Genomic DNA, 26,943 nt, shown 5'->3' with positions numbered 1-26,943 from the left:
GAAAATAGAATGATATAAGGGACAAACATGTTGAGGTGGAGAAAGAGGGTTGAATGATAGAGAGTGCCAAAACCTCTTCAGAAATGGATGCTTCTACTATGAGTAGGGAGATCACTTGTGTTTCTACCAGTTTTAAATTGGAAATAGTTGACCTTACCATTGAGAAGGGTGTTGAAGTTTGAAGGATGTCTCCACCATGATGGCTCAAGTTTTCTGCACTAGCTTAGGTTTTCTCCACCTCCCCCACTTGTAAACCCCACTCTTTGATTAAGGATGTGGATTTCTGTCTCTTTTAGGAAGTTACTATGGGCCATGCCAATGTTAAGGAGGAGGTTTATGGTTCATAGGGCAAGGACCTGATAATTCTTAGGAGGTTGAGAATTTGAAAGGGGTGATCATAGATTTGGGACATGAACACCATTCTGGCAGACTTCTCAGTTAAGGCCATACATGTAACGACTAAGACTCTTTAGCTACTTCTCTAGGAAAAGGAAAAATGCATGATTGTGGGTGATGAAATAAGCTCCTTACATCTTTACAAGTTCCTTCTCGGTGATTGGTTACGAATTCTAGTGTTCTAACTTCTCTCCCCAAGGGACAAGGAAGAATGAAGGTTTTCCCTCAAATCCCCTTTTCATTTCTTTTCTTTGATCATCATCATACTCTGTGTGATCGCTGAAAACTTTTATTTTGAAGATTGTAATGACAATTGCTAATAGTGTTAGTATGTTAAGTAATTTTGTAAATTTACTATTTATAATGTTATATGGAACTACTCTATGTGGATAGCTAGTAGAGCTACTTTCTTGCTGATTTTATTTTAGTTGTGGTTATTTTTTAGACTATTAAATAAGGGTATTGGCTAAGCTATTGATGTGTTCTTTTGTTGTTGGTTGATTGTAAGTGGTTCAACCTCTTGATTGTACTTATATAAAAAATAATTGTGTCAATATTACACATAATGTAAAATTCTATTGTTGTTTCACTCAAAAACCAATAAACTGAATGAAATGAAAGTAAAATTAATAATTAAAAAAAAGTATATCATAATTATAAATTCAAATTTTAACACTCAAATATATATATAACATCCTACGTTTCAAAAATGTGTCGTAGCTTATCAAATTATAATGAACATGCCCTATAAATTAAGCCATGATTAGGCTTGGAATTTGATGGTCACCCCTACTTGTCATATGATTTTTTTTTTTAATGATGGGTAACTTATTTTAACACCTTTCATTTTACTTATTCATAAAAAAATTGATTATCAAATTTGTTTAGTTCAAAAAAAGTTTAACAAATCTTTTTAAGTTTAAATATTTTATAAATTAAAAAAGAATAAATATAAACTAGTAACATATCACCTTTCAATTAATAATATTTAAAACATCTCAAATAAAAGTAAGTTTCTAAATTCAAATTTTCAAATTAATATAAATATATAATAAATAATATAAAAAATAAATAAATTACATACTAAAAGTGACTAAAACTAAATTTTTAAACGTATTATATTCTATTTTATCAAGATTCTAAATTATTTTAAATGTTTAATAATCAAAATAGAAACATATAAAAATAAAAATATAGAAATATTTTGTTATAGAAACATATATAATATAAAATAAGAAGATTTATGATACATATATATTATACATATTATAAAATTACATTAACTATATTATTAAGTAAAATCTTGAGTTGCCTATAAATATTAATGATTTAGTAATAAATTTAAATGTTATGTCAATGATTTTCTAGAATTTTAATCTATGAATAATGAATTTATGTATGGTCTAACAAATTTTCAACTATCATATACAATCCAAAATGCTAAAACAGCCAATACGACCATCATATTTCAGGCCTAGATGATTAGCAGAAGGGAGCGGGAAAATATATATCCTTAGTTCATTTCAGCCGGGTTAAAAAACACCAAAAAGCCTTCTTAATATCTCCATCCCGGATACAGAGTATAATTGTTCCAATGGTTGAAGATGGTATGATGTTAACTAGTCAAATTTATTTCTAGGTACTCCATATGCGGACGTTAATTTGAGGGAGTTGGGAAAAGAAGTGGTATTATTCTTTTGCGTGGATGACTAGAACTATGAAGTTATTTACTGGTTACTCAACTCTTAGTCAAACTCTCCAACCATGATGATACTCAGTGATGTCAGAGGAACGAATCTACCATTTGTCAATGCTATGGAATTTAATAAGATGAACAATGCCATGGGTAGGTTAGCTAGAAGACTCGCGGGTGAGGAAGTTGTTGTGCGTGAGAAGGGCAGAATGACAAAGTATTTTGGCAGAGATTCAGTGAAAGAGGTACTGAGTGGCATGACGCGAATTTTAAGAGAAGAAGAATAACTCACTAGCTATCAGATGGGGGATTTTATATGCTACGGAGGTTATGGATATTTTCTTCCAGGGTTTGTACAAAGGGAAGATGTTGCAGATGTATTCTGGAGCTTTGTTTGCAAAAAAATTGCGAGCCATGTTGTTGAAGCTCTTTAATGGGAGGATCTTAAAAATATACTCACAATGAAGACAACAAGAACAAGCAAGAAAAATTTGATGATCGCTACTTCCATTCTCCATGAGCCAGTCCAGCATGGTTGCTGGGGAAATTGCACTCGAGCCACTGCTCAATCTTATTAAACCAAGCAATCCTTCGTTTATATACTGATCTGATTGCATGCATGAAATACTGAAAGTAATAAAACATTCATAACAGATTGACACAAGATATGGTGACCCAGAAACCTTCCAAATAGAAAGTAAAACTGGGGTGGGGATGATACCCACAAGCTTTATACTGCAGTATTACAATTGATCACTTCTGATGATCTTCCTTGTTAGGAGCAATAAGGACTGTAAGTTCCACCTTGTTAAAAGATTTACAAAACATACAATAATGTATGCATTCAATAAAATGATTTGCAAATGACTGTTAAGTGTATTTTGTCAAAGGATTTAACTGTTCCACCTGTTAAGATGAACCAATGGGTAATCAGTGACTTGCAACTCTGATTTGCTAGTTGAGATTCCTTTGAAGTGTAAACGATCACCTTGTTGTGATAGATAAATCTTTGCTTCTCCTTATACTACTTGTAGCTTTCTCAATTCACACTTTTGCTCTTATTATATCTCACATTTATTATTATTGTTTGGATGTGATACGATACATTTCATATATACTAGCCAAATTACAATTCATCAAAGTTGGCTACAATACAAATTTCACCAAAGTGCACAAAGTTGGCTCAATTTTTGTCACTTGGGTTTTAAAGAAAAAATTGGTGAGGTTCTAATACTCGGCAAACATTGTCAACACTCAGCATCATCATGCTCTCAGTAGATGTAGAAGCCCAATTCATACTAATCACTTCCAAGTAGTCTGAATTTGGTCAGCATAGGTGACTTGGTGAACACTACGAAACTCGACATATTAACTAAATCACTTGGTTGACACTGCACAACTCGATCAACACTAACACTGTGAGCTCAGTATAAATTGAATCACTTGATTGACACTTCTTGGCTCTATCAACACTAGATTCACATCACTAATACTACGAAGTCGGTAGATACTTGTGACCATTGTTGATACTATGCAACCAGTTAATACTAAGAAGCTCAGTCTGCACTGTTACTTATCAACTCAATGGATACTACTTGGTGTGAACTGAATATTGATTCTAGAACTTAGTAGCAATTATAGAACTTGGTGGAGCCTGGATTAAACGATTAACATTGTAGACTGTAAGATAAGCTCAGTAGCTGCTAAACATTTGAGTAAGTGTGAGTCACTAATAAACAAACTTTGACTATAATGTCAACAAAATCCTCCTTTGGCAATAGTGACAAAAACACTTATCAATCAAAATCAAATTCTCAAAATTTCAAGTCCAAAACATTCTTTAGTCTCTGTCCTATGTTTTCAATTCAGTAACATACTCTATTTTTGAGAATTTTCAAAATTATTTTTGTAAGGAATATTAGGCTGCTCCCTCATACATATATACACATATTGTGTTTTTCTTAATATAGACAGAGATCTCTTATCTCACCATAATCCATATCCTTGTCCTCTAATAATTCTTCTTTGTGCCCTTCCCTTCGCTATATTTTGGAGACAAATTTTCTTAGATCTTATTATGAATATATTCCATATCCTCTTAACAGTGGTCAAAATTCCATATTTCACCACCAAGATAGAGTTTAGTGCATTGATTTGATGTTTAAACACTCAACAACTTATAACAACTCATAATCCATTGATTTGTTCATCATTGTATAAATTATTGCGCCATTGACCACAAGTGATATAAAGAGGGCATATAATCAAATGACACTCAAATTCCATCCTTGCATGCATTATTGCATTTCTTCCTTTGAAAGCATAGATTTTATTGAATTCCTTCTTAATGGATTTCTTAGCCTTTACTCCATAGACTCAGTCTCTATCAACATTTTATTCCTTGTGAATGGTGTGAGTATTCTTGTCGCTTGATATCCACTTCGTATCTTTATATGTATTTACTTGGCCCTTTGATGAACATTATTGATCAAGTGTTTGTGCCATCAGTAAATATGAGAGTTTTCTTATATATAAGACCTTATTTAGTTGATCCTCCTTGGTCAGATCAATAATGTCTTGGTCAATTTATTATTTAATTCATTGACTTTTCATGCCTTACTTTATGTAGGTTGGTATTTTCATCACTTCATCATGCTTCTGTTCTATCTTTTGGAATTATGAAATAATTTATTTGTCCTTGGAGCCTCATGTTCACCTACCTAGCAGAAGCTCCAATAGTAAAAAACATTCAGTGTGGTAGGTGATCGAGTTTGAATTTGAATTTTGAGGGGCAAATTTTGGCTCTCAGTCTTCTCCTCTCTCCTCTCTATTCTATATATTGTATGTTTGTATTTTTGGGTCTAGTTACTCTGACTCTAGTTCTTAGAGCAGAGTCCAACTTAATAGAGTTGTTAATGTGCATCAACAGCAACAAAGAATCTTTTTGGGTATTTTGTGTAGCATCATCATCAGTTGTTTAATTTTTTGAGCAGTGATTGGTCTAATTCTATTTTGTGAGAGCTCTGAGTAGCTCCAAACTTATTTATATGCAACTATACTTGCTACAATTTTATTTTATTGACAACAGATGTAGTTAGTTGTAGTTTTTACATTTTTCTTTAATAGTTCATGTTTGGTTAATAGCAAGAAAGAAATCAATCTTGCATACTTCCAGCCTATTACATTTGTGTTGTCTCCTTCCTTGTTTATTACACTGTGTTTTTGGTCACTGGCAAAATAGAGCAGCACCTTGTTCTTGTTGTTTGCATTTGTTCTGGAAAGCAATTTGTATTTTTCACATGGGTTAATATGCTACTTTGATAGGTGTTAATATTACTCAACATACTCTTGGTTTTGTGCTTTTGTGGAGTAGCTCCTTTGTTGACCAAGTGATTTGGTCCTTCATCTGTTGAGTTGTGTGGGGTTAACATGTAGGTTATCCCCCTATTGTTGGTTGTTTTACATGGTATCAGAGTTGATTAGCCCTATATCCTTGTGAATTTCGGCATTTATTTTTTTGGGAGTTGAAGATCTTTGTGTAGGAGACATGTCTGGAGATGAAGGAAAGAAGTGAAAACAACCACCATTGGGTAAAGAAGATAAAGATCTTAATGGTTAAAAATGGTGAAACCAAGTTGAAGTTCGAGCAATAGCTAGTAGACATTTTCATTATGCCGTTGGGAATAGCAAATTTTGTGCACCTAAGAACAAGTCTTGGCATAACAGTGATTCTCATTTTGTCAGCTCAGAATAAATAGGGAGTGTTGGAATTATAAAATAATTTATTTGTCCTTGGAGCCTCACATTCACCTACCTAGCAAAAGCTCCAATAGTCAAAGACATTCATTGTGGTAGGTGAGTTTGAATTTGAATTTTGAGGGGCAAAGTTTGGTTCTCAGTCTTCTCCTCTCTCCTCTCTATTCTATATATTGTATGCTTGTATTTATGGGTAGTTACTTTAACTCTTGTTCTCAATAGTAGAGTCTAGCTTGGTAGAGCTATTAATGTGTAACAGTAGCAACAAAGAATACTTTTGGGTATTTTTCGGAACAACATCATCACATTTTTAATCTATTGAGCCCTGATTGCTCTAGTTCTATTTTATGAGAGCTTTAAGTAGCTCCAAACTTATTCATATGCAACTTTACTTGCTACAAGTTTATTTTAAAAACAACAATTGTAGTTAGTTGTAGTTTTTACATTTCAATTCTATACTAGTTCATTTCTGGTTAATAGAAAGCAAGCAATCAATCTTGCATATTTCTAGCCTATTGCATTTATGTTGTCTCCTTCTGTCATGTCCCCTTTTCAAATAATCAAAAAATAATAATCTTTGCTAAGGCAGGCAGGCCCAAGAAAGTGAAGTTTCGGAAAAAGGGGGTTAATCTTTGGAAACTGTTGGACTAATAAATGAAAATTAGTATTAAAATATGTTTCATTAACCTCTCTTGGAAGTGAGTTACAATTATGCCCTCTTTTAAGGGGTTTGGAGGCATTTTGGGCTCATTCCAGACTTGATTTTTGCTCATTCTTTGTTATTCTTCAGAGGCTGCCAAACCTGTGGAGAAGGAGACCCAAGAACGGGAGTTTGCAGGTTTCTAGGGAGACCCAAGAACGGGAGTTTGCAAGTTTCCAGGAAGGCTAAGGACGGGAGTTTGAAGCCATTCCATGTGCATGCTCATACAGAGTTTGCCTTTGTGCTGAACAGTGTAGATTTGTGGGTTTTTGGGTGTGTTTTTTGCATGAGTTTGGTGTTTTCAGTTGAGCATTTCATATCAGTTTTGGTTGCTGCTGTATTTCAAACTTTAAGCTGTTAAAATAGAGCTGAATATATGTATTGGGATGTGATTAAACTTCTAAGATAGTTTATTAGTGTTTTTGTGGTGTTTTCGGGCATTTTTGTGTTAATTTCGGGAGCCCGATGAGCATAGTTTTTGTCCTACATTTGTGAGCTGTTGTGTAAAGCCTATATAGATCTGGAAATTTAATTTTGTAGGCTGTTATGCTGCTGAAAAATCTATAAAAATGGCCATTTTCAGATTTATTAATAATAGGTGAAGCTGTGAAGCTTTTGGCACCATTTCTGGCATACCCGATTTGGGGTTTCTTGAGAAATTTGGAGGATCTTTGTGATATTAGTTGTTTGATCTTAAAGATCTAATTAGAGGTTGGAAATATCATACAAAATCAGAAAAGGGGACATTTCAGTGGTATTAGAGCCATGATCTTGCCAGCCTGAGGGTTTGTAGAAGTTGCAGGTCAGTTTTGACAACTACCCAGATCTTGCATTTCAGTTTTGAGAACTACCCAAATCTTGCATGTCATAATTTATGATTGCATGTTGCTTCTAATCAGCTGCATGTCAAAATTTATGGTTTCATGCTAATTCTAATCATTTTCATGTTAGTTCTTGGTGAATTTGGTGGTTGTAGAAGTTTGCATTTCAGTTTTGACAAGTACCTAGATCTTGCATGTCAGTTTTGACAACTACCCAAATCTTGCATGTCATAAGTTGGTGGTTGCATGTTGCTTCTAATCAGTTGCATGTCCAAATCTATGGTTTCATGCTACTACTAATCATTTGCATGTCAGTTCTTGGTGAATTTGGTGGTTGTAGAAGTTTGCATGTCAGTTTTAACAATTACCCAGATCTTGCATGTCAGTTTTGACAACTACCAAGATCTCGCATGTCATAATTTGGTGGTTGCATGTTGCTTCTAATCAGTTGCATGTCCAAATATATGGTTGCATGCTACTTCTAATCATTTGCATGTTAGTTCTTGGTGTTTGAAGAAGTTATATCCTATTGGGGTTACACTCTACTTTATCCAGAATGGATAGGTATAGTACAGAGTCTCAGAGGGAACGATCTTGGACAATTGATAGCCAGAGTCAAAATAGTAGAAAGGATGGTTATTTAGAAATTTGAGATAAACTTATGAAAATAAGCCATGACATGTCTAAACAGTTGGTTGAGCACCACCGTATAATGAATGACATGTTATCTGACCCAGCTAAGGTGGATAAGTTGACTGGATTTCTATTTGGCAGATTTTTTCGCAGGACAAATGACACAATTCCCAAGAACTTGCATGAGGAGTTTGAGAAACTAGCTGATAGCCAGGTAGAGGTCTCAGATTCTACTTTGCCACAGGAGGTGGTGGGAAAGGATATTACACAGATTGATAGTAACGGTCAACTTGATACTCAAATTGAGACAATTGTTTACAGGTTGTCAAAGGGTGATGCCACAGGTATTCAGGATGGTATAGTTACAACAAGCAGTGACTACAGTGTAGTGGGTTCAGATGATGATTATGAGGATGTTGTTGTGCAGGATGGTGAGATACCTGGTAGAGATGAGCAGACATTGAGCATTAATGACTTTGCTGAGAAAGAGTACCAGGCGCAGTTAGATGCTTCATCACATGAGGTTGAGGCAAGTAGTACTTCACATGATTTATCCCGCCAGCTGAAGGTGAGTGAAGATAGTATTTTGACTTCATTATCTCATCATGATAGGTATGTGGAGTTAGTTGGTATTGGTCATATTACTCAAGTGAGGATTTTGCTTGAGTTACCAACTGATTCTAGTTTACAAATATGGACTCAAGATTGTTATATTGGCATTTGGGATTTAGTTGACAGGAGATCTTTAACACTTTTTGGTAGCAATGTTTTTTTGGGTGCTATCATGGATTTGATTAGTAGATTGCATGGTGTTGTCTTTTCTTGTGCTAGCAGCTTGTCTAATGTTGGTATTAGTTTTTATACATTGGTGTTGGGCTTTGTTCATATATCCAGTCGACCATACTTGCTGGAATGTGTTGATGATCTTTCATATTTGGCAGTGTGTACAGATGAGTCCCAGGATCATATTGGCATTGATGACATCCAGGAGGATGTAGTGGGCAATTTTGAAGACTTAGTTTCTTTGGGTACAGAGGAGTTGGACAACAGTGCTATAGTTTTTGATACTCCGTATGTTGATATGAGCTTTAGAGTTGATTCACAGGACATGGATGGTAATACTCTAGAGACTAGTAACTTTGAGGATACTCCTTTAGACAGTGCATCAAAGGAGGTTTGTAGGAGACAGTTAAGCTAGTGCCATCATGTGTCTAATTAGTTGAGAGTTAGTGACCAAGACATTGCTATCACTTGCCAACATTTTGATGCTGCTCGTCAGTTGTTAGCAGTTTATGGATGGGGTTCTCCTACTAGTGATGAGCAGGAAGGAAGTTATCTTTCCTTGACAGAGATCCACTCTTTATAGGAGGCTATTCGGATTTTGAGACAGAATTATATGCAGTTGGTAGCTGATAGAGATTATCTTATGGAGTGGGGTAGTACAGCATATGATGCATTGTTGGCCAAGGAAGATGAGGTGAGTGAGCTTACTGAGCAGCTTGAGGTGACTTCTGAGATTCTTGAGAGTACACAGTTGGCTTTCAAGGAGTCACAGTTTCATTTGGCTAAGGTGACCATGGAGTTAGAGCAACTACATTCTTTATCTGATTCTATACAGTCACAAGCTATGGTGTTTGGTGATTCGAGGATGTCCATGGCTGAGATTGTCAGAGATAGTGGAGATGGGGATGCATCCATCATTGATACTAACATTGGCATATCAGGTTCATTCCCACTAGAGTCAGGTTTAGTTGAGTTGGGTATTGTAACAGATTATTGTATGCCTGACAGGATGGTGGCCTCTTGTACTAAAGGCACGGAGACTAGAGATGTATCAAAGATCATGTGTGATGTTGGTGAGTCGACAGTTGGCATGGTTCCTGCTAGTAATACTACTCCCTTGGTGATATCTTCGGAGGTAGTAGTTAGTTCCAACATGGTTAATGATCAATTGCAGTTAGTTTCATCTGGATTACAGTCTGAGCCACTAACTGAGATTGGTGCATTCTATCGGCATTACACTATGAGGTACACTCATCAATTTACCTTTGATGACCATGTTGATGAGATGATGATACAAAGATGTACTTTGGTTCCTAGTGCTTGTCATCAGTTATGGGATAGTTTGACACCTCAGGATGAGGGTTGTGATGGGCATGACATGGTGATAGGTTCTATAGTTGACATCTTGATAATACATGACTTAGAGCAAGAGTTTTAGACTGATGCTTCAACAGGTGTTGTTATTGATTCTACTCCTTTGGCTATGACATCTCCTGACTTAGCTGGTGATCAGTCACAGTGGGTTGTACCACTTGTTCATGGGGCGCATGGTAGTTATGGTTATGAGATAGTGGTCGATGATCTATAGAGTTGTGTTGACTACAGGCATTGTATAGTGTGTGGATTCTCCATACTTGGTACAGTTTCATTCGGGAGCATTCACCATTGTTGCAAAGTTGGATTGTACATTCTGTATAGGCCAGTGGAATGCATTGATGGTATTTACTGTGTTGGTAGTCCACTTTACTTGGGTTTTGATGTTCTAAGAGTTTGTGTCTCATGGGTTTCTGACTGTGGAAGTTGTGATTTTGAAGTTTGGTGGAGCTATAATTGTCCATTTGATTATGGATTCCTCTTGGTCATATTGCAGAGGATATTGCAGGAGCCTATGTTAATTGGTAGTAGTATAGTTCATGAATACATTTGGGATCCAGGTGGATTGATTGGTTTATTTTTCAGCCATTGCTTGAGGACAAGCAATGTTTGGGAGGGGAGGACTTGTCATGTCCCCTTTTCAAATAATCAAAAAATAATAATCTTTGCTAAGGCAGGCAGGCCCAAGAAAGTGAAGTTTCAGAAAAAGGGGGTTAATCTTTGGAAACTGTTGGACTAATAAATGAAAATTATTATTAAAATATGTTTCATTAACTTCTCTTGGACGTGAGTTACAGTTATGCCCTCTTTTAAGGGGTTTGGAGGCATTTTGGGCTCATTCCAGACTTGATTTTTGCTCATTCTTTGTTATTCTTCAGAGGCTGCCAAACCTGTGGAGAAGGAGACCCAAGAACGGGAGTTTGCAGGTTTCCAGGGAGACCCAAGAATGGGAGTTTTCAGGTTTCCAAGAAGGCTAAGGACGGGAGTTTGAAGCCATTCCATGTGCATGCTCATACAGAGTTTGCCTTTGTGCTGAACAGTGTAGATTTGTGGGTTTTTGGGTGTGTTTTTTGCATGAGTTTGGTGTTTTCAGTTGAGCATTTCATATCATTTTTGGTTGCTACTGTATTTCAAAATTTAAGCTGTTAAAATAGAGCTGAATATATGTATTGGGACGTGATTAAACTTCTGAGATAGTTTATTAGTGTTTTTGTGGTGTTTTCGTGCATTTTTGTGTTAATTTCGGGAGCCCGATGAGCATAGTTTTTGTCCTACATTTGTGAGCTGTTGTGTAAAGGCTATATAGATCTGGAAATTTCATTTGTAGGCTGTTATGCTGCTGAAAAATCTGTAAAAATGGCCATTTTCAGATTTATTAATAATAGGTGAAGCTGTGAAGCTTTTGGCACCATTTCTGGCATACCCGATTTGGGGTTTCTTGAGAAATTTGGAGGATCTTTGTGATATTAGTTGTTTGATCTTAAAGATCTGATTAGAGGTTGGAAATATCATACAAAATCAGAAAAGGGGACATTTCACCTTCCTTGTTTATTTCACTGTGTGTTTGGTTGCTGGCAAAATAGAGCAACATTCTATTCTTACTATTTGCATTTGTTCTAGAAAGAAGTTTGTGTTTTTCACATGGTTTAACACACTACTTTGATAGGTGTTAACATTACTCAAAATACTCTTAGTTTTGTGATTTTCTGGAGTAGTTTCTTTGTTGACCGAGTGATTTGGTCCTTCATCTACTAAGTTGTGTGGGGTTAACATGTAGGTTATCCCCCTATTTTTGGTTGTTTTACACTATCTTTATTTGTTGCCTTATATAATTTCTAATGTTTCTTTTTATATTATTTTCAATAGATTCAAGAATGCATTGTACAATGACACACTCCATGGTTGAAACTGCACAAAAGTGCCAACTAAGATGATTGTGACATTTACTTCATTTTTACATCTCTACTTGATGGTGCAAACATTAAGTTCTTAGATGTCCCAATCTATCATGAACTTAAGAATTACTCCATTCTATCACTATACCATGTTGAGATCTTCCACACCTATGTATTCTCTAAACGGTTTAACGTTGTTACATAGTGACTATTTTGGAGAAACAACAAAAGCACTATAAGGAAGAGCTTGATTTGCATTTCCATTATTGTATTACTCAGGGAGAGATGTCTATGCAATAAGAAATCACAATCTTCACCAAATGTATGACTAAAGGTTCACATTGTTCCTCATCCATAATTGATCAATGTCATACATAGTTGAGATGGGTGATGGCAATTGCATTTGAGATATGGTATAACAACTATGTTTTCCTATGAAACCACGGGATTCCTCAAGTAAACATCAATAGATAATTCACAAATGCAATGCTTCATCCAATATCTACTAATGATATTTCTTGATTGATGGTCACACTTCATAAAATATAAATTATCTACAAATGCATATATAATATATCTCACACGATTTTTGGAGAATTTGATAACAATCAATGATTATTTAGTCATACTCCATTTTGCAATTGCCACAGTAATGAGTGATGTCTCTATCATAGTCTCATTTGTAGGAGTTGCAATGAAGGGTGTATCACTCAAATTAACAATATCACAAAATACGAATATTCATATGTTTGGCTTTCACAAGCTTGCGATATGCAACTTTTAAATTCCAATGTAAATTATTGTCCACAAACTTAGAACTCACACTTCACTATCCCCACATAACAAATTCATCTCCGTTCTACAACCCATTTGCTCTTCCTTGTAATTTAAACCTTTGGCACTTTTTGCTATTTCCTAGATGACAAATGTCATTTTTTTTGTAGTTGGATTTGCACTTGTGACATTTTTCTTAGTAGATTGAATTCTAAATTTGAATGCATTCCCTTTACTTTTTATCTCTCCTCACTCTTGGTCTCTGCCTTTGCTTCCTGTACTATTGTCTACCACCATTCCATAGCACACCTCAATTTTGAATGCCATGGTCTTGAAATCCAACTATAATACATTACAACACATATTTATAATTGGTAAGGAATGGAAAATAGTAGGGATTTGTTGTGAGTGTAATCCCATGGCAGCCAACTCATTTCAAAAGAAGACATGAAATCATGAAAATAGTCAAAGGCTCGGTTTGCAATAGAAAATCCATCATTTTCCCTTTGAGCGCATACATAGTGATACAAACTAAAGGAGACAATGCAAAGAGAAAATGAGATATAGTTTTCCACAAAAAACTTACTGCACTCAACAATGCATACATGTCAAGGTCAAGAACTCTACCAAATGTTAGGTAGTCAAAGGTTTGGATTGTATCCTAAGAGTGAAGCTCTCATTCTCTTCATTTACACTCACAATGGAAGATATACCACAAGGAATCCTTACAGTTCAATAAAATATTGTAATACATATTCTTCTACATGTAGATAATATTTTGGATTACCGAATTTTGATGGAGCAAAGGGGAACATCTTAACTATCACACACTAAGCTTAATTCCTAGACCAAAAGTGTTAAATAGTCAAAGTTGACTTTTTTTCCCCAAGTTTAATTCTTCTGTTAGTGTGTGATGTTTACGAGTGGCTGAGTAGAGGGATATATCATGAATTGTACTATCTGAGATAATTTTTGTGTTGGATGTCGATTTACATTATCTTGGATTAATCCAAACACATACAACTTATTTCCTTCGATGTTGTAGTGTTGGTAGCTAATATATTTTGGTTCGTAGATGTTTCCTAAGGTGATTTGATGTCATTTTTCCATTATGATATCCTTATGCAGATGAATGGACAAAGATCCTTTGTAATATATGACCTTAATTTTTGCCACAATACTTTGTAAGGTGTCTTTGCTTCATTTCATCATCTTTCACTTTTGCAGTTTGGCTCTAATACCATGTTGAATAACTGGGATCACTTTTGCAAATGTAATAACATTGCTATTGTATTGATATGTTCCAAATGCATGTTTGAATATCACATTAATACGAGAAGAGATATGTCTCTAGATTTAATTATCATTTAATTAATAATAATAGGTGTACACACACACACACACATAAGTATATATAATTATTCATGATTTATCAATAACAAGAGCTCTAATGGAGCTTAAGTCCTTGCCTTTTAGAAAAAATGGATGGTTAAAACATTACAACTATGCATAAAAGAATCTTTGGGCAATGTTGCACATAGTTCCTTTCAGCCTAGCCCCTAAATTCATCCCTGATTGGATTGCTCAAAATTATCAAACAAAAAGGAGAAGTGTGCAACATGTTCTTTGATCAACAAGCTTTACCTTTTAGTAGATGACCTATCCATTAAACATTTACTATCTTGAATGCGAAATAAACATAATGGGAAATTGTCCTTGCTAGAAAATGCAAGAATTGGCTAATTGGACAACACTTCTACAATTTATATTGTTGGCACAAAATAGAAATAGGTAAATTTTTTATTAAGTTTTATTTGATGAAACAAGACATGCAAAACATGATCCAACCAACTTATTGAATGATAAGGGATGTAAGAAAAATACAAAATCAATTAGCATTCAAAGAAGAGTAGAGAAACCTTCAGGTATCTCTCAAAAATATTAAGTTCACAAAGTTATTAACAAGTTTGACAACTAGATCTAGTAACTAAAAGAGCATAAGTAGGATTGTGAGTGCAAGCAACATAATCTTTTTTTGAAAAAATATTGCAATTAGTTCAGAAGAAATTCATAATGTTATCAAGTAGATAGTTGAAAGATACAATAGATGCATGAGCAGAGAATGATGCTAATAAAAGAAGTACAACACAATGAAGGATCACAATGTAAAAATCTAAAAACATAGAAGGATGCTAAGCAAAAGACAAGCAAAATTTGGTAACATGAATGTTTTTATTTTTTATTATAAAGAAAAGAAAAAGTTATAACATGTTTTTTATTAGTAAAAAATTAATTGTAGATTTTTTTTAATAGTTTACTAATAAATTGATAAGTAGAAAGTTGATAGAAAGTTTTTCATCCTAGAGGCTGCAAATTTCTTTACTGCTGTGAGTTGTAGCTTTCAAAAACCTACAATCTAAAAAATTTGGAAAGGTTAATATGATAGAGTATATTTTGTATGAGGAAATCAAACTTATATACCATACTTAATTAAATAATTTTTTTGGTTCAATAGAATATGTTGTAAGGACATAAAATACAAATAAATTTTTCTTTGGTGCCTTAAACATTTAGCAATTGTTTATGTAACTAATGAAACATTCAACAAATTAAACAACTTTAGAAATATACAACTATTTGACTAAGGACCATCTACTATTAAGAACTATTGATTGTATATAAAATAAATTAAACATATCAATCTACAAACATGAAAAAGCTTGTAAGCATTGTAGACATTGATTTTCCATTTCTCCACAACAAAGTATTACTAAGAAGACTTTGCACATGAACACGAAATTCAAGAGTTATTAATTGTCCTTGCATTAAGTCTTACATAACATCATTCATAAAACATGGGGGCCCCTATTGTAATTGTGATTTTGTTTATAGAAAATGAATAAAAACATTTGCACCATCTATTAACTTTAGACCTCTAACTTGACCACATCAGAAAACACTTGTAGCTATTATCCAATTGTATTTTACCTCTAGTAAAATTGAGTAACTTATTTGGTAAAATGGCATTCATCAACCATGTTTGAATATTTGAACCCTCATAAATGATGTGTGACTATCAAGGTAGATTAGGGGTATAGGTGGGGTATTGTTGGATGACACAAGTCTTTGCCTCCTTTGCAAATGAGAAAGATGTAGGTAGAATAATAACTCTACATTAGTAAAGTAGAAAGAGAAGAAACTTTTATTGATCCAACACATAAAAGATCCTATAAGAAGACATGTATATAATAAGAAAATAACATACACTAAACTAGCATGAAATTAAACCATATTCACAGCAGTGAGAACACATTTAATAGAGCTAAGTGTAAACAAAAATTAGTGAAAATTTTATAGTTCAAGACATCAACATTTTTAAGGATAAAAAAATTCAAGTTCATAAATTTCTAATAATTCATCTACATAAGAAATATGATAAAGGATATTTTTTGATTATCACTTAGGTTGAGCCTGTCAGAATGACAAGTGCCAATCCAAATGGTAGATGGCCCCAATGTTAAGTAACATCTCAACAGAGGCCATGAAGAAAATGTATCCATCCGACATTGTGCAGGCTACCTTATTTTGCATGGTGTACAGTTCTTTGAGGAGTGAGGTTCTTAGTGGAATTACTTAATATAAGAGCTCTTTGAAAAAAGGTTGTTGTGGACGATACTAGCCCTGCTATGTTTGCATCTGGTTCACTGCTTCTTGGCAAAGGGATTAGCAGCAATGATTGAATATTTGGGTCTGCGGTTACTTATGTTGGTGTCCAATGGGTCACCTTGGCTTCCATGAAAGAAATCATGGGTGTATGAGGAATTTAAGATTCATTTTAAAGAAGGAAGACATTGACATTAAAGATCAAAAGTATAAATGGGGAGAGAAAGGAGAAGCTAAGATCTACAATATGTATTGCAAGAAATAGGGGTAGGGTCATATCCATTTTTTTCCCTGTAAAGGCTCTGAGATGTGCACTAGCAAGCTCCATGATGGTCCTAGGCATGAGACTCTAAAATATGGACCTCATTTTAATGTTCCTAAAGATGAGATGACTCATGAGACTTACCGGGAATATGTTAGATTTGTTGATCCTTGCACAAAAGAAGAGGGAAATGAGTTTTGGTCTGTGCAATCACTATTGCAAATCGGAGGAGCACAACTTATAGGACAAGGGCTCTAAAAACTCCTATTGCATTGAGAAATCATGGCACGAACCCATCTCAAAAATAGGGCAATGAATGAACTCTGCAGGCTATGTGACTGATGATGAACATCATTTTGGCTATGATCATTCTAATAATATTCCTTATCATGTCATTTTTGTGATTTATAACTCAAGTTCAATGAGCTGCTTTGATATTGGCCCTACAATGGCCAAATTTAGCAATCATGACTGTAAGGTGGGATGTGTACATGAGGCCATTTTGAGGTTTATTCAAGCTCGATTAAGAACAATATGTGAAGATTCACTATCAGTGGTCTTACTTAACACATCTACAAGGGTCACTGTAGAAATTCAAGATATGGAGGAGGCTACTATCGATTCACTTATTCAATACCACGTCGCTAGAGGAACCACATATTCATCTGGATTGGGTGTTGCACATAAACTAATGATCAAGGAAACCAGAAGCCAAAAAGAGGACATGAGAAAATCGGTTGTTATATTCTTGAGTGATGGGGAGAACAATGATGGAGATGATCTCGTTTCTTTCGTGAACATAATGAAAAGGCAAGAACCTAAGATGATACTTCATACAATAATACAGGGAAAGATCTTGTGATGAGTATCTTGGAGGAAATGGCCAAGTAAGGAAATGGACAGTTCCAATTAACTATGGATGGATTTCAGCTGGCAATAGCCTCAAGCCTTGAGTTGCAACCTTAATGTAAGGTCACAGATTCCTTCCTAGCTACTTCCTTGTTCTAGTTTTCCTTCTTCAGAGAATCAATCCACTTGGTACTAGTATTTAGTTCTGGCTTGGGTGTTTTTATTTGCTCTACAGTCTTAAAAATAGGTTATTCCTTTTTCTAGCTTTGTTGTTTGTCATGGGGTCTTGTTGTGGCCTGTTTAATATATAAATGTTGTATAGTGGATTTTTTCTTTCAGTAGCAGAATGTAGATAGTTTGGGTCTCCTTCAAGCTCATTCTACACATTGTCTATTGGGCTAAGCATCTTGCATATGTTACTTGATTTTGCCTCCATTCTTGCATATGTTACTCGATTTTGCCTCCATTGTTGGATAACCATGGTGGTTTCACTCAAAATCTACATGTTTCATTTTAGAAGGGCCTTTTACATTTATTTGAGTTCAGAGAGTACATGAAAATGGACATGGTTGTTATTGCATATGACCGTTGTTCAAGTGGTGGCGTTTTCTCTGTGAGATGACAAATTTCCTCTATGTCGATGTTGTTTTCTAGTTGTGGTAATGTAGTAATGCTTTTACAGTCTCAAATGAAAGGTATTCTGCACGTTAAAAAGCTCCAATTTGTTCCTCAATCAACACCTTTAACCTCGGGTTCTTTTTCAGAAAATGTCATTATTAAATATTTCAGTTTTACAAATTTATTTAAAATAGACCCAACAGAGATTGAATAACAGAAATTTAAGTCCAACAACATTCATCTCGGCCATATTTTCAAATGTAGTAAATAAAACAACATTGAACACCTCTTACTTGGTATGGTTGCAGCAATGTTGTCTCTAAATATCTGTAAGCAACATTCGTAAATGTAGCAGCCGAATATCTGGAAGCAACGTTTGCAAATGTAGCAGCCGAATATCTGTAAGCAGCGTTCACAAATGTAGCAGCTGAATATGCACCGTTCATGAATGTAGCAGTGGGGAATTTGCAATTTTTGAAAGAAAGTAATAGTAAAGTAAAAGTTTTTAATGACAATATAATGGTAGAGAAGGTACAAAAATAAAGGCTGGATTTATTGATGCCCATCGAACACCTAGAAAGGCCACCCTATTTTTCCCACCTCCGTATAGAAGCCAACCCAACCTAGCTGTAATCATCGTACATAGAGTGTGTGCTAGAAAATAGCTCTTTTATTTTTGCCTTCAAAATAATTAAACCACCAAGAAAATTAATATGACCAATCAGAAAAAACTTTTAATTATTAGAAATTGTTTTTAATAGATATTATTGTGAAAAACAAGGAGCAGATTAATACCTATAATCTAGGTGAAAACATAAGTCTACTGCCTAATAAGACAGGGACTAATAATAATGTATTTAAGATCAAATCCGACTATTTGTAATGGAAAGCGTTAGAAAATACTCGCTTATCGATTAAAATTCTAAAATTGTCGCTTCACATTCCGTCCGGCGTGAAGATTACAATCGAGCTGCAGTTAAAGTTGGTATAATGTCAACTAATTACTATTTTGAAGTAAATTAATATTAGTCAAATGTATTTTCAGGTACTCCATACCATGACGTTAATCTCAGCAAGTTGGGAAAAGAAGTGGCATTATTTTTGTGCGTGGATGACTGGAATTATGAAGTTGTTTACTGGTTGGTTAACTCTTGGTCAAATTCTCAGACTATGGAACTCAGTGATGTGAGACGAGGAAATGTACCATTTGCCAATGCCGCGGAGTTTAAAAAGATGAATGAAGGGATTGGCAGGTTGGCCAGAAGACTTGCGGTTGAGGAAGTTGCTGCGCGTAAGAAGGGAAGAACGACAAAGTATTCAGGCACAGATTCAGTCAAAGAGGTACTCAGTGGCCTGATGCAAATTGTAAGAGAAGAAAGAGGAGAGGTACTGAGGGGTGACGAATATTTTCTTCCAGAGTCTGTACAGACTGGAGACGTTGCAGAGGCATTCTGGAGCTTTGTCTGCGAAACATTTGCGGGCCGTGTTGTAGAAGCCCGTTCATGGGAGAATCTTGGTATTATACAGTCTATGAAAACAAAGCGAGAGAGCGAGAATAATTTGAAGATCACCACTTCCATTCTCCGACGCCTCTCATGTGCTCGATCCGATATCATCCACGAGCCACTCTCGCATAAGTGCTGGCACAATTGCGCGAGAGAGTTTCTGTCTGATATGGAGGAGAGAGCGGGTGGGGACCCAGACAGATTCAGTGAGATGCTTAAACATAATGCAATGTGGAGGTGCTACGATGACACGGGTAACTACAGTGTCCTCAACAAGCTTCTATTCAGCGTAACACAACGTTTGGGAATTGTGGGGAGATTTTCCGCTGGTGTTGTAGAGATGCTATTGAAATGCGGCGCTGAACCTGCAGGATGCTATGCAATCCATAACGACCTACGAGACACCACCTTACACAACACTGCGGAATATTATGAGAGCAAAGATGTGAGTAGAGAGGTTGCAAAACTTTTGCTGGAGAGGTGTGATGAGGAGAGCCGAACTCGCTTTGTGAATGCAGTTAATGAGAATGGGATGACCGCTCTTCACATCGCTTCTCAACAGGGAAACGCGAGTTTGTGTCAACTGCTTATTGAACTCAATGCTTCGGTGAATGCTCAAGACAATAAGGGCATGACTTCTGTACACTATGCATTTGAAGGAGAAGGGAGTGATGAACTTATAAATGTTCTTATGAAAAGTCCGCAGATTAGGGAATTAGTTGATTTAAAAGACAAAACAGGAAACACGCCTTTAATTTATGCTATTGCTAACAAGGACTATGCTTCAACAGCAAAGTTGTTATCAAAGTCGAAAGAGCCAGAAGATTATCTTAGTAAAGTGGATCAGGAACAGCTCCTCCGCTATTCTTTACTATTTGGTTCTCCAGATATAGTTGAGAAGTTGTATGACAAAGGTGTAAAGCTGCCAGCTCATGGTGATCGTGATGAAGACGGGAAAACGGCTCTGCATTTGGCTGCTATGCGCGATGATGAGGAAAATGCAAAACACATTATTGAGATTATTTTATCCAGATTGAGTACTCCGGGAAAAGATAAAACCTTGGTGGCTGAACGCGACAGAAGAGGGAGGACTGCTCTTCACGAGGCGGCTTTGAATGGACATGACGAGCTCTGCAAAATTCTTCTGAACATAAATCCAAAACTATTGTACATGAAAGATAGAGACCGCCGGAACCCTTTATTTGACCTAGTTAAAGAAAAATCCAAGCCTAAGCCCACATCAAGTATCATGACGTTACTGATAACATTGGAGACACTTTTGAATAAAGATAGAGTGCCATTGCTCAATGAATGGGTGGAAAAAGTTCTGCCTGTGGAGGATTTGACAGACCGCAGTGGCCTGACTCCATTGCATGTTGCTGTTTCACAAGGTAACGTCAAGTTTGTGAAGATGCTTCTTTCTAACACCAGTTTTACAAAAAAGTATTTAAGAAGAGGGGACTTCCTCGGACAAACAGCCCTCCACAAGGCAGTAAAACGTGGAGACATTGATACAGTAAAATTTCTGTTGGATTGTGGTGCCCACCCTCTCAGAGAACGCGACTGCGATGGTCGAACCGCTCTTCATTATGCCGTGCAAGCAGAAAAAGGAGACAAACAGAAATTGGCAGAAGCTCTTTTCGAGCGATGCGAATCAGAAGAAGAGAAATCGCTCCTCTTATGGGCTTCTGCAGCAGGTTTAGGCACTGCTGACCACAATCTAAGCAAGAACAATTTGCTTCGCAAGTTTCTTCCTGATAAAAAGACTGACAAGAAAGAAAACAATTTGTTGAGAATGGCTGCTTCTGTGGGAGATTTTGAAATGACGAAAGAACTAATCATCAGAGGTTACCAGAGGGGAGAAATTCTCGATAGTGAGTGGAGGAAAGGATTAGATCCAGCAATCCAAGATAATGTAACAAGAGGTAACTTTTCTATCCGACTTCTGCAGCCATATTAACATCATAGCAGCAATTTATTGATAAAGTGCGCCCTTTGTTTTCAGTTTCAAAGCTAATTGACACGATCAAAGAACAGGGAAACGACAGGCCAGCTACAGTAGACACTCTTGGTAATGTTTTTTTTCACTTCCTCCTACTTTGTTTGATGAGCTAGCTATCATAAATTTAGTTGATTTATGCATAAATTTATAATCCAATATGTGTATTGAACAGGGAGAGTGGACTATGCACAGGGTATTGCTGCATTGCTTTTGAACCCTTACACAAAGCCCCCCATAGCTGTCGGTATCACTGGTACTTGGGGTATGGGGAAATCAAGCCTCATGTTCCAGGTATCATCTAATCGCAATTTTAACACTTTTATCTAGAGCAGTCGACTTTATCTAAACTTTGCTTGTTTTCGTACGTTCCAGACTCAGAAGATTTTATTAACAACAGCTGCTCAAATGGCTTTGTTGGAATCCTCAAAACTACCCAGTACAGCTTTAGAATTGCCTAATATTAAATCTTATAAATTATCAAGGAAAGGGCAAAAAAAGTGTGAAAACATTTACAAACAGATAGTTAATGGACACAGCATTCATAGATATTTGAACCCGAAAAAAATTCAGGAAGAGGTAAATATCTTAATCGATATACTGCTTTTCCTGTATAAACTTTTCCAAGTTATATCTAATAAATCCGCGACTAAATATTCAACGAAATCTATTGTTTGATAGTTGGGGAATTTTCTAAACAACAAGTATAACAGTAAGTATCGGAAGGTGTTCAAATCACTTGCTGCTATGGACAGCAGCGATATGGTAAGAGTAAAAAATAATTATTTAACTATTTTAATTTCTTAAAGATTAAAGAAATATTGTTCAGATATCAATCCAAAATTATCAGTATTATTTCTACATTATTTTATAATGCATCTAAGTATCTTATTTTTTGAAATCTTAGATTTTGTTTGATCATCATTGTCATTCTCAGTTTGAAACAAATGCGCCGCGGCCCAATGGAGATTCATCAGCAGAGGAAAACGTGCCTGCAGTCTTAACTGTTCAATACAATGCATGGAAATATAGAAATGATACAGAAGCCTTAGCCGGTATGGCTGTTGAGATTACCAAAGAATTGGAAGGAGTTATGAGCCAAGCTCAATGGCTGAGCACCTGTTGCCGAAATACATGGAGAAAGAACAAATACAATCTATGGATCGAAATATTCTTTCCCTCTATCCTTGCACTGGTTTTAGTATGTTCGTTGACTTGGATTATATGGGTGCTGTTTGACAGTGACAAGTTGAAGGAATGGGGAAAAGCAAAATATGCATGGCCGCCAGCAGCCATAGTTGTCACCATATGGACTGTAACAAGGTCTGTAATGGGTATACTAAAACCCGTTAGTACTCAACTGATGCAGTATATTTCGTTTCCGGATCATTCTGACAAATTGGGCTATCAAGAAACAGTAATCACAGATATTACATTTTTAAAAAACGAAATTGGTAAAAATCCCTACAAAGTGTTCATTGTCTTTGGCTGGATTTTCACCACCTTCACAGTGCTATGGCGCCTAATTATTGAATCGTATGTGTGGGCAACATCAATTTTTTTCCATCATAGAAGCCTTGAAAAATCCATAGAGGTTCTGAAGATAACACCTGCATCAGGGAGCAATCTTCGAATAATCGTTTTTGTGGACGATTTGGATAGATGTCAGGAATCAGTTATCTTGCAGGTATTTTACCTGTAATTTGTTCACTTCGGAATATTCTAATTCCTTTTATTTGGATTTTACTGATTTATTATTTCCTGTTTCTTTTAATACATTTATATAATCTGTAACAGGTTTTGTCAGCCATTAATATTGTGTTGGCAGAGTGTGAGATCAATGTGGTGATGGGAATGGATAAAAGACTAATGCAAAGGGCAATTATGAAGAAATATGGAGATGGAAAGGCTAACAGGTCTTTGAAAACTAGTCAAGAATTGGTAGACATGTATTTACAAAAAATCATACAACTGCCACTGGACCTCCCTGATCCTAGCGATGAAGAGTTGGCCAGCTTTCTAAAAGCACAATTGGGTGTATATGAACATAGAGAAGGAGCCCCTTCCCCTGCCGGTGAAGAACCAGGCAAGTTTTATAAAGGACAATAAATCTTTAATAAAGAGTAGGGACAAATTTATTACATATTAAAACATAAGGATGGAGTTCTTCCAGGATTCCTCAAAAACACATATTTTGCCTTTAAAGTTATGTTGCTGCTTGTACAAAATTCTTATCCATAATTCTCATCCTAGATGATGGAGAATCATTCACAAGTGGCGATGAAAGAGAAGTTGAACAACAAAACGATGAAGCCCAAGTCATAGATGTGCCAGAAACGGGTAAGGCTAAAAAACAATTCTTAGTGGTAATCCTTATAAATATCAATATGTCGTCCACATCAGAAATATCAGAAATGGGTGACGATCAGAACAGATCTCTCATAAGTTCAGTAACATGTTTATTCTGTAGAACAAAAGTTTACTAGAAATCATTGACTAACATCAGTTTGAGTTTTCCACTAGTTACAAATACGAAATGTGATGGTACAGTCGTAGGTTCTCAAGATTATTTTCTACAATTTGTGATAAAAACAGAATACAGACACACAAAAGAAAACAAGGGAAAACAGAGCAATGTGCACAAAAGAAGTTATTTTTTTATTTTTGATTGATCGATAAAGCTGATTACAGGAAAATTGCTCATCGTATGAACTGCATGAGAAATTTCTAGAACTCCCGAACTGTCAAACGATCTGATACATCACTACATACTTAACTCCAAATTATATATTTTACTTTCCATTGACCTTGCTGTAAAGCAGAAATAATTTTGGGTTTTAACTAACTGATACTCCTAATTGTTTGGATCATAATTTTCCTAATTGTATGCATGATTAAAACAAGCTGTTACAATTGTCAACGCGGGAAAAATCACCGTCCACCATCAAATTCAGCCTACAGATGAGAGGAGTTCAAGCAGGGTTTACAGCGGAATATATTGCTTAAGGTTGCTCAAATTTCCTGTCAGAAATATTGTACTTGACTGTATAGATGGACTCCAATCGCTGTGGAGAGGAAAAAAAGAAACAGGTAATCCGTCATAAGCTTCTAACTTCTATGTTACTATTGAACTCTAAAATAATAAACACATGTTTGTTCTGCAGAACAGAAGTTAAATGCATGTTCATACTTAAATACCAGTTTTTTATCTACGTTTCTGTTTCTATAGGTCCTCCCAATTTACCAGAAACAACTGAGCCCTCAAAAATAGGTGAAGATGCAAATGAAGACGCTCCCTCACAAACAGGTGAAGTTGCAACTGGAAATACAAATGATATCTTTTTGTATTTCAATTTTGTATTTTACTAATTCATATTCTTTGGGGTTTCAGGCAATCGGCAAAACCACAGTTCATCAATTCTTATAAGAGAAATGTTGTTCGTGAGATATAGCCAAGGAGAAGAGGATGCCTTTTTCTACTTTCAGAGGTTGGCTACTGAAAGTAGGAAACTTCCTCGGGAGTGGAAGCGCCTTCTCAATTACCACAGATTGGTGTGGTACATCTTCTCTGTGAGCAAAGAAGCAAAGATTTTAGCAGGATGGCAAGTACAGTTGATCACCTGGATTTTTGTTTGTTGGGAATGGCAGGAAAACATGAATCTTGCCATTGAGGTATGGCGGTCTGCAATTTAACTAACTGCTGTTGAATGAAACTGATACGATGTCGTACAAAATATGAAGTTTAACACAACAATATTTTTCCATGTTTTGCAGAAGTGGAAAGAAATTAAGTGGAAAGAGATTAGTAATTTGGAAACCTCTGAATCGAAGGAGCCTTCACTGCTAATAATCGTGGAGCATTTAATAGAACAACATGAAAGAGAATACCAAAAGACGACAAGGATTGGCAGGGACGAAAGTGAACCCGAAAGGAAAGAGATATTGGGAGAGGCTAAAGTAAACAACGAAGAAGAAAATCTGAATGAAACTACAGATGATACTAAAAACGTGGAGAAAGATACTTCACAAAGGTTGGTGAAAGAAATTGACAAACTTAATACACTAGAGAAATCTATGGCCGAGTTGAAGAAAGAAATGAAGAAATTAAAAGAGCCAGTCTCTGATGATTTGAAAGAAGAAATGAAGGAATTGATAAAGCAGGTGTCCGATGATTTGAAAGAAGAAATGATAGAGTTGAAAAAGCAGATGTTCAATCTGTCCCACGATTTTAAAGAGGAAATGAAAGGAATGAAAAAGGAGATGTCCAATGAATTGAAGAAAGCTATAAACGGCATGAGAGAACAGATGCTCGAAACACAGAATGGCAAGAAGCAACAAAATATGGAAAACGAAAAAATAAGGTTGCACAATTTGGCAAGTTGGAAGAGAATGAAGTCAACACTGGAGAGATACAATGTATCAATGGATGGCATTCAGGCTTTCCAAAGATTTCGGTTCTATTGTATAGCTGGCTTTCTCCCACGCCCTTCCAGAACAGTGATATGATATTCTCCCTCTAATCAGTACCAGTATATGAGGAAAAAGTGATCTAGGATATAATCACTTAAGCTCAATAGATGTCATGTAATGATTATAAGACTGTTAAGATATTAATTTGACTTGCTGTGAAAATTATATTCTATTTATGTTTATAAGACTTTTAAGATATAATTTTAAGTAGGCAGACAGGTTTTATGTAAAATGGAAGTACGAAAATAGGATGAAAATAATTACTAATAAATATAGGTATATCTTATACTTTACAAAAAAGTGCAAGAATGTACAATACAAATGATAGTGTAATGAATATCATTGTAATAAATCATTAAATATACTATAACCAAATCTAAACATATGTATATAGCAAGTGAAATATTTCTAGGTCATATCTATAATCTTAAAATGTCAATATATTGAAACATGCATGATCAAGAGTAAATTTGAATGATAGTATTATGATTTACCACACTCTATTCATATGGGAATCCAACACCACTTGAACTGGTTAAGTAAAGAAAATATAGATACTAGAAGTCATACATGACTTATAGCATAAGAATTGCCTTTTTAGAAAAAAAATATCTACAATTCCTCCCTTCAATCTAAAAAAACGGGTTAGGGGATACATGATCACTATGCAAAAATTCACAAGACAACTTACAAACTCAAAATTTTAAAGAATTTATTTACCAAAAATATGATCAAGCTCGAAATAATTAAAT

At 35.4% G+C, this 26,943-nt stretch overlaps 1 protein-coding gene across 1 annotated transcript in view; it reads left to right on the top strand.

Annotated features, from left to right (window-relative positions):
* LOC149550180 (uncharacterized) overlaps positions 1-26,392 on the top strand; it is a 67,194-nt gene extending 40,802 nt beyond the window's left edge. The window contains exons 4-15 of the mRNA XM_089793289.1: positions 19,263-21,647; positions 21,728-21,793; positions 21,897-22,015; positions 22,097-22,300; positions 22,403-22,486; positions 22,659-23,408; positions 23,519-23,807; positions 23,975-24,061; positions 24,626-24,811; positions 24,951-25,028; positions 25,113-25,393; positions 25,496-26,392. Of these exons, the coding sequence (XP_089649415.1) occupies positions 19,263-21,647; positions 21,728-21,793; positions 21,897-22,015; positions 22,097-22,300; positions 22,403-22,486; positions 22,659-23,408; positions 23,519-23,807; positions 23,975-24,061; positions 24,626-24,811; positions 24,951-25,028; positions 25,113-25,393; positions 25,496-26,227 (5,261 nt within the window). The 3' untranslated portion in view covers positions 26,228-26,392. The remainder of the gene's footprint in view (positions 1-19,262; positions 21,648-21,727; positions 21,794-21,896; positions 22,016-22,096; positions 22,301-22,402; positions 22,487-22,658; positions 23,409-23,518; positions 23,808-23,974; positions 24,062-24,625; positions 24,812-24,950; positions 25,029-25,112; positions 25,394-25,495) is intronic.
* The last annotated feature ends 551 nt before the right edge of the window (positions 26,393-26,943 follow it).

This window comes from Cupressus sempervirens, chromosome 7, assembly GCF_028749045.1.
Source record: "Cupressus sempervirens isolate cs-2001-9-10 chromosome 7, ASM2874904v1, whole genome shotgun sequence".
NCBI classification, from domain to species: domain Eukaryota; kingdom Viridiplantae; phylum Streptophyta; class Pinopsida; order Cupressales; family Cupressaceae; genus Cupressus; species Cupressus sempervirens.
The sequence above is the reverse complement of the archived record's forward strand: the minus strand, read 5'-3'. Positions and strand labels throughout refer to the sequence as shown.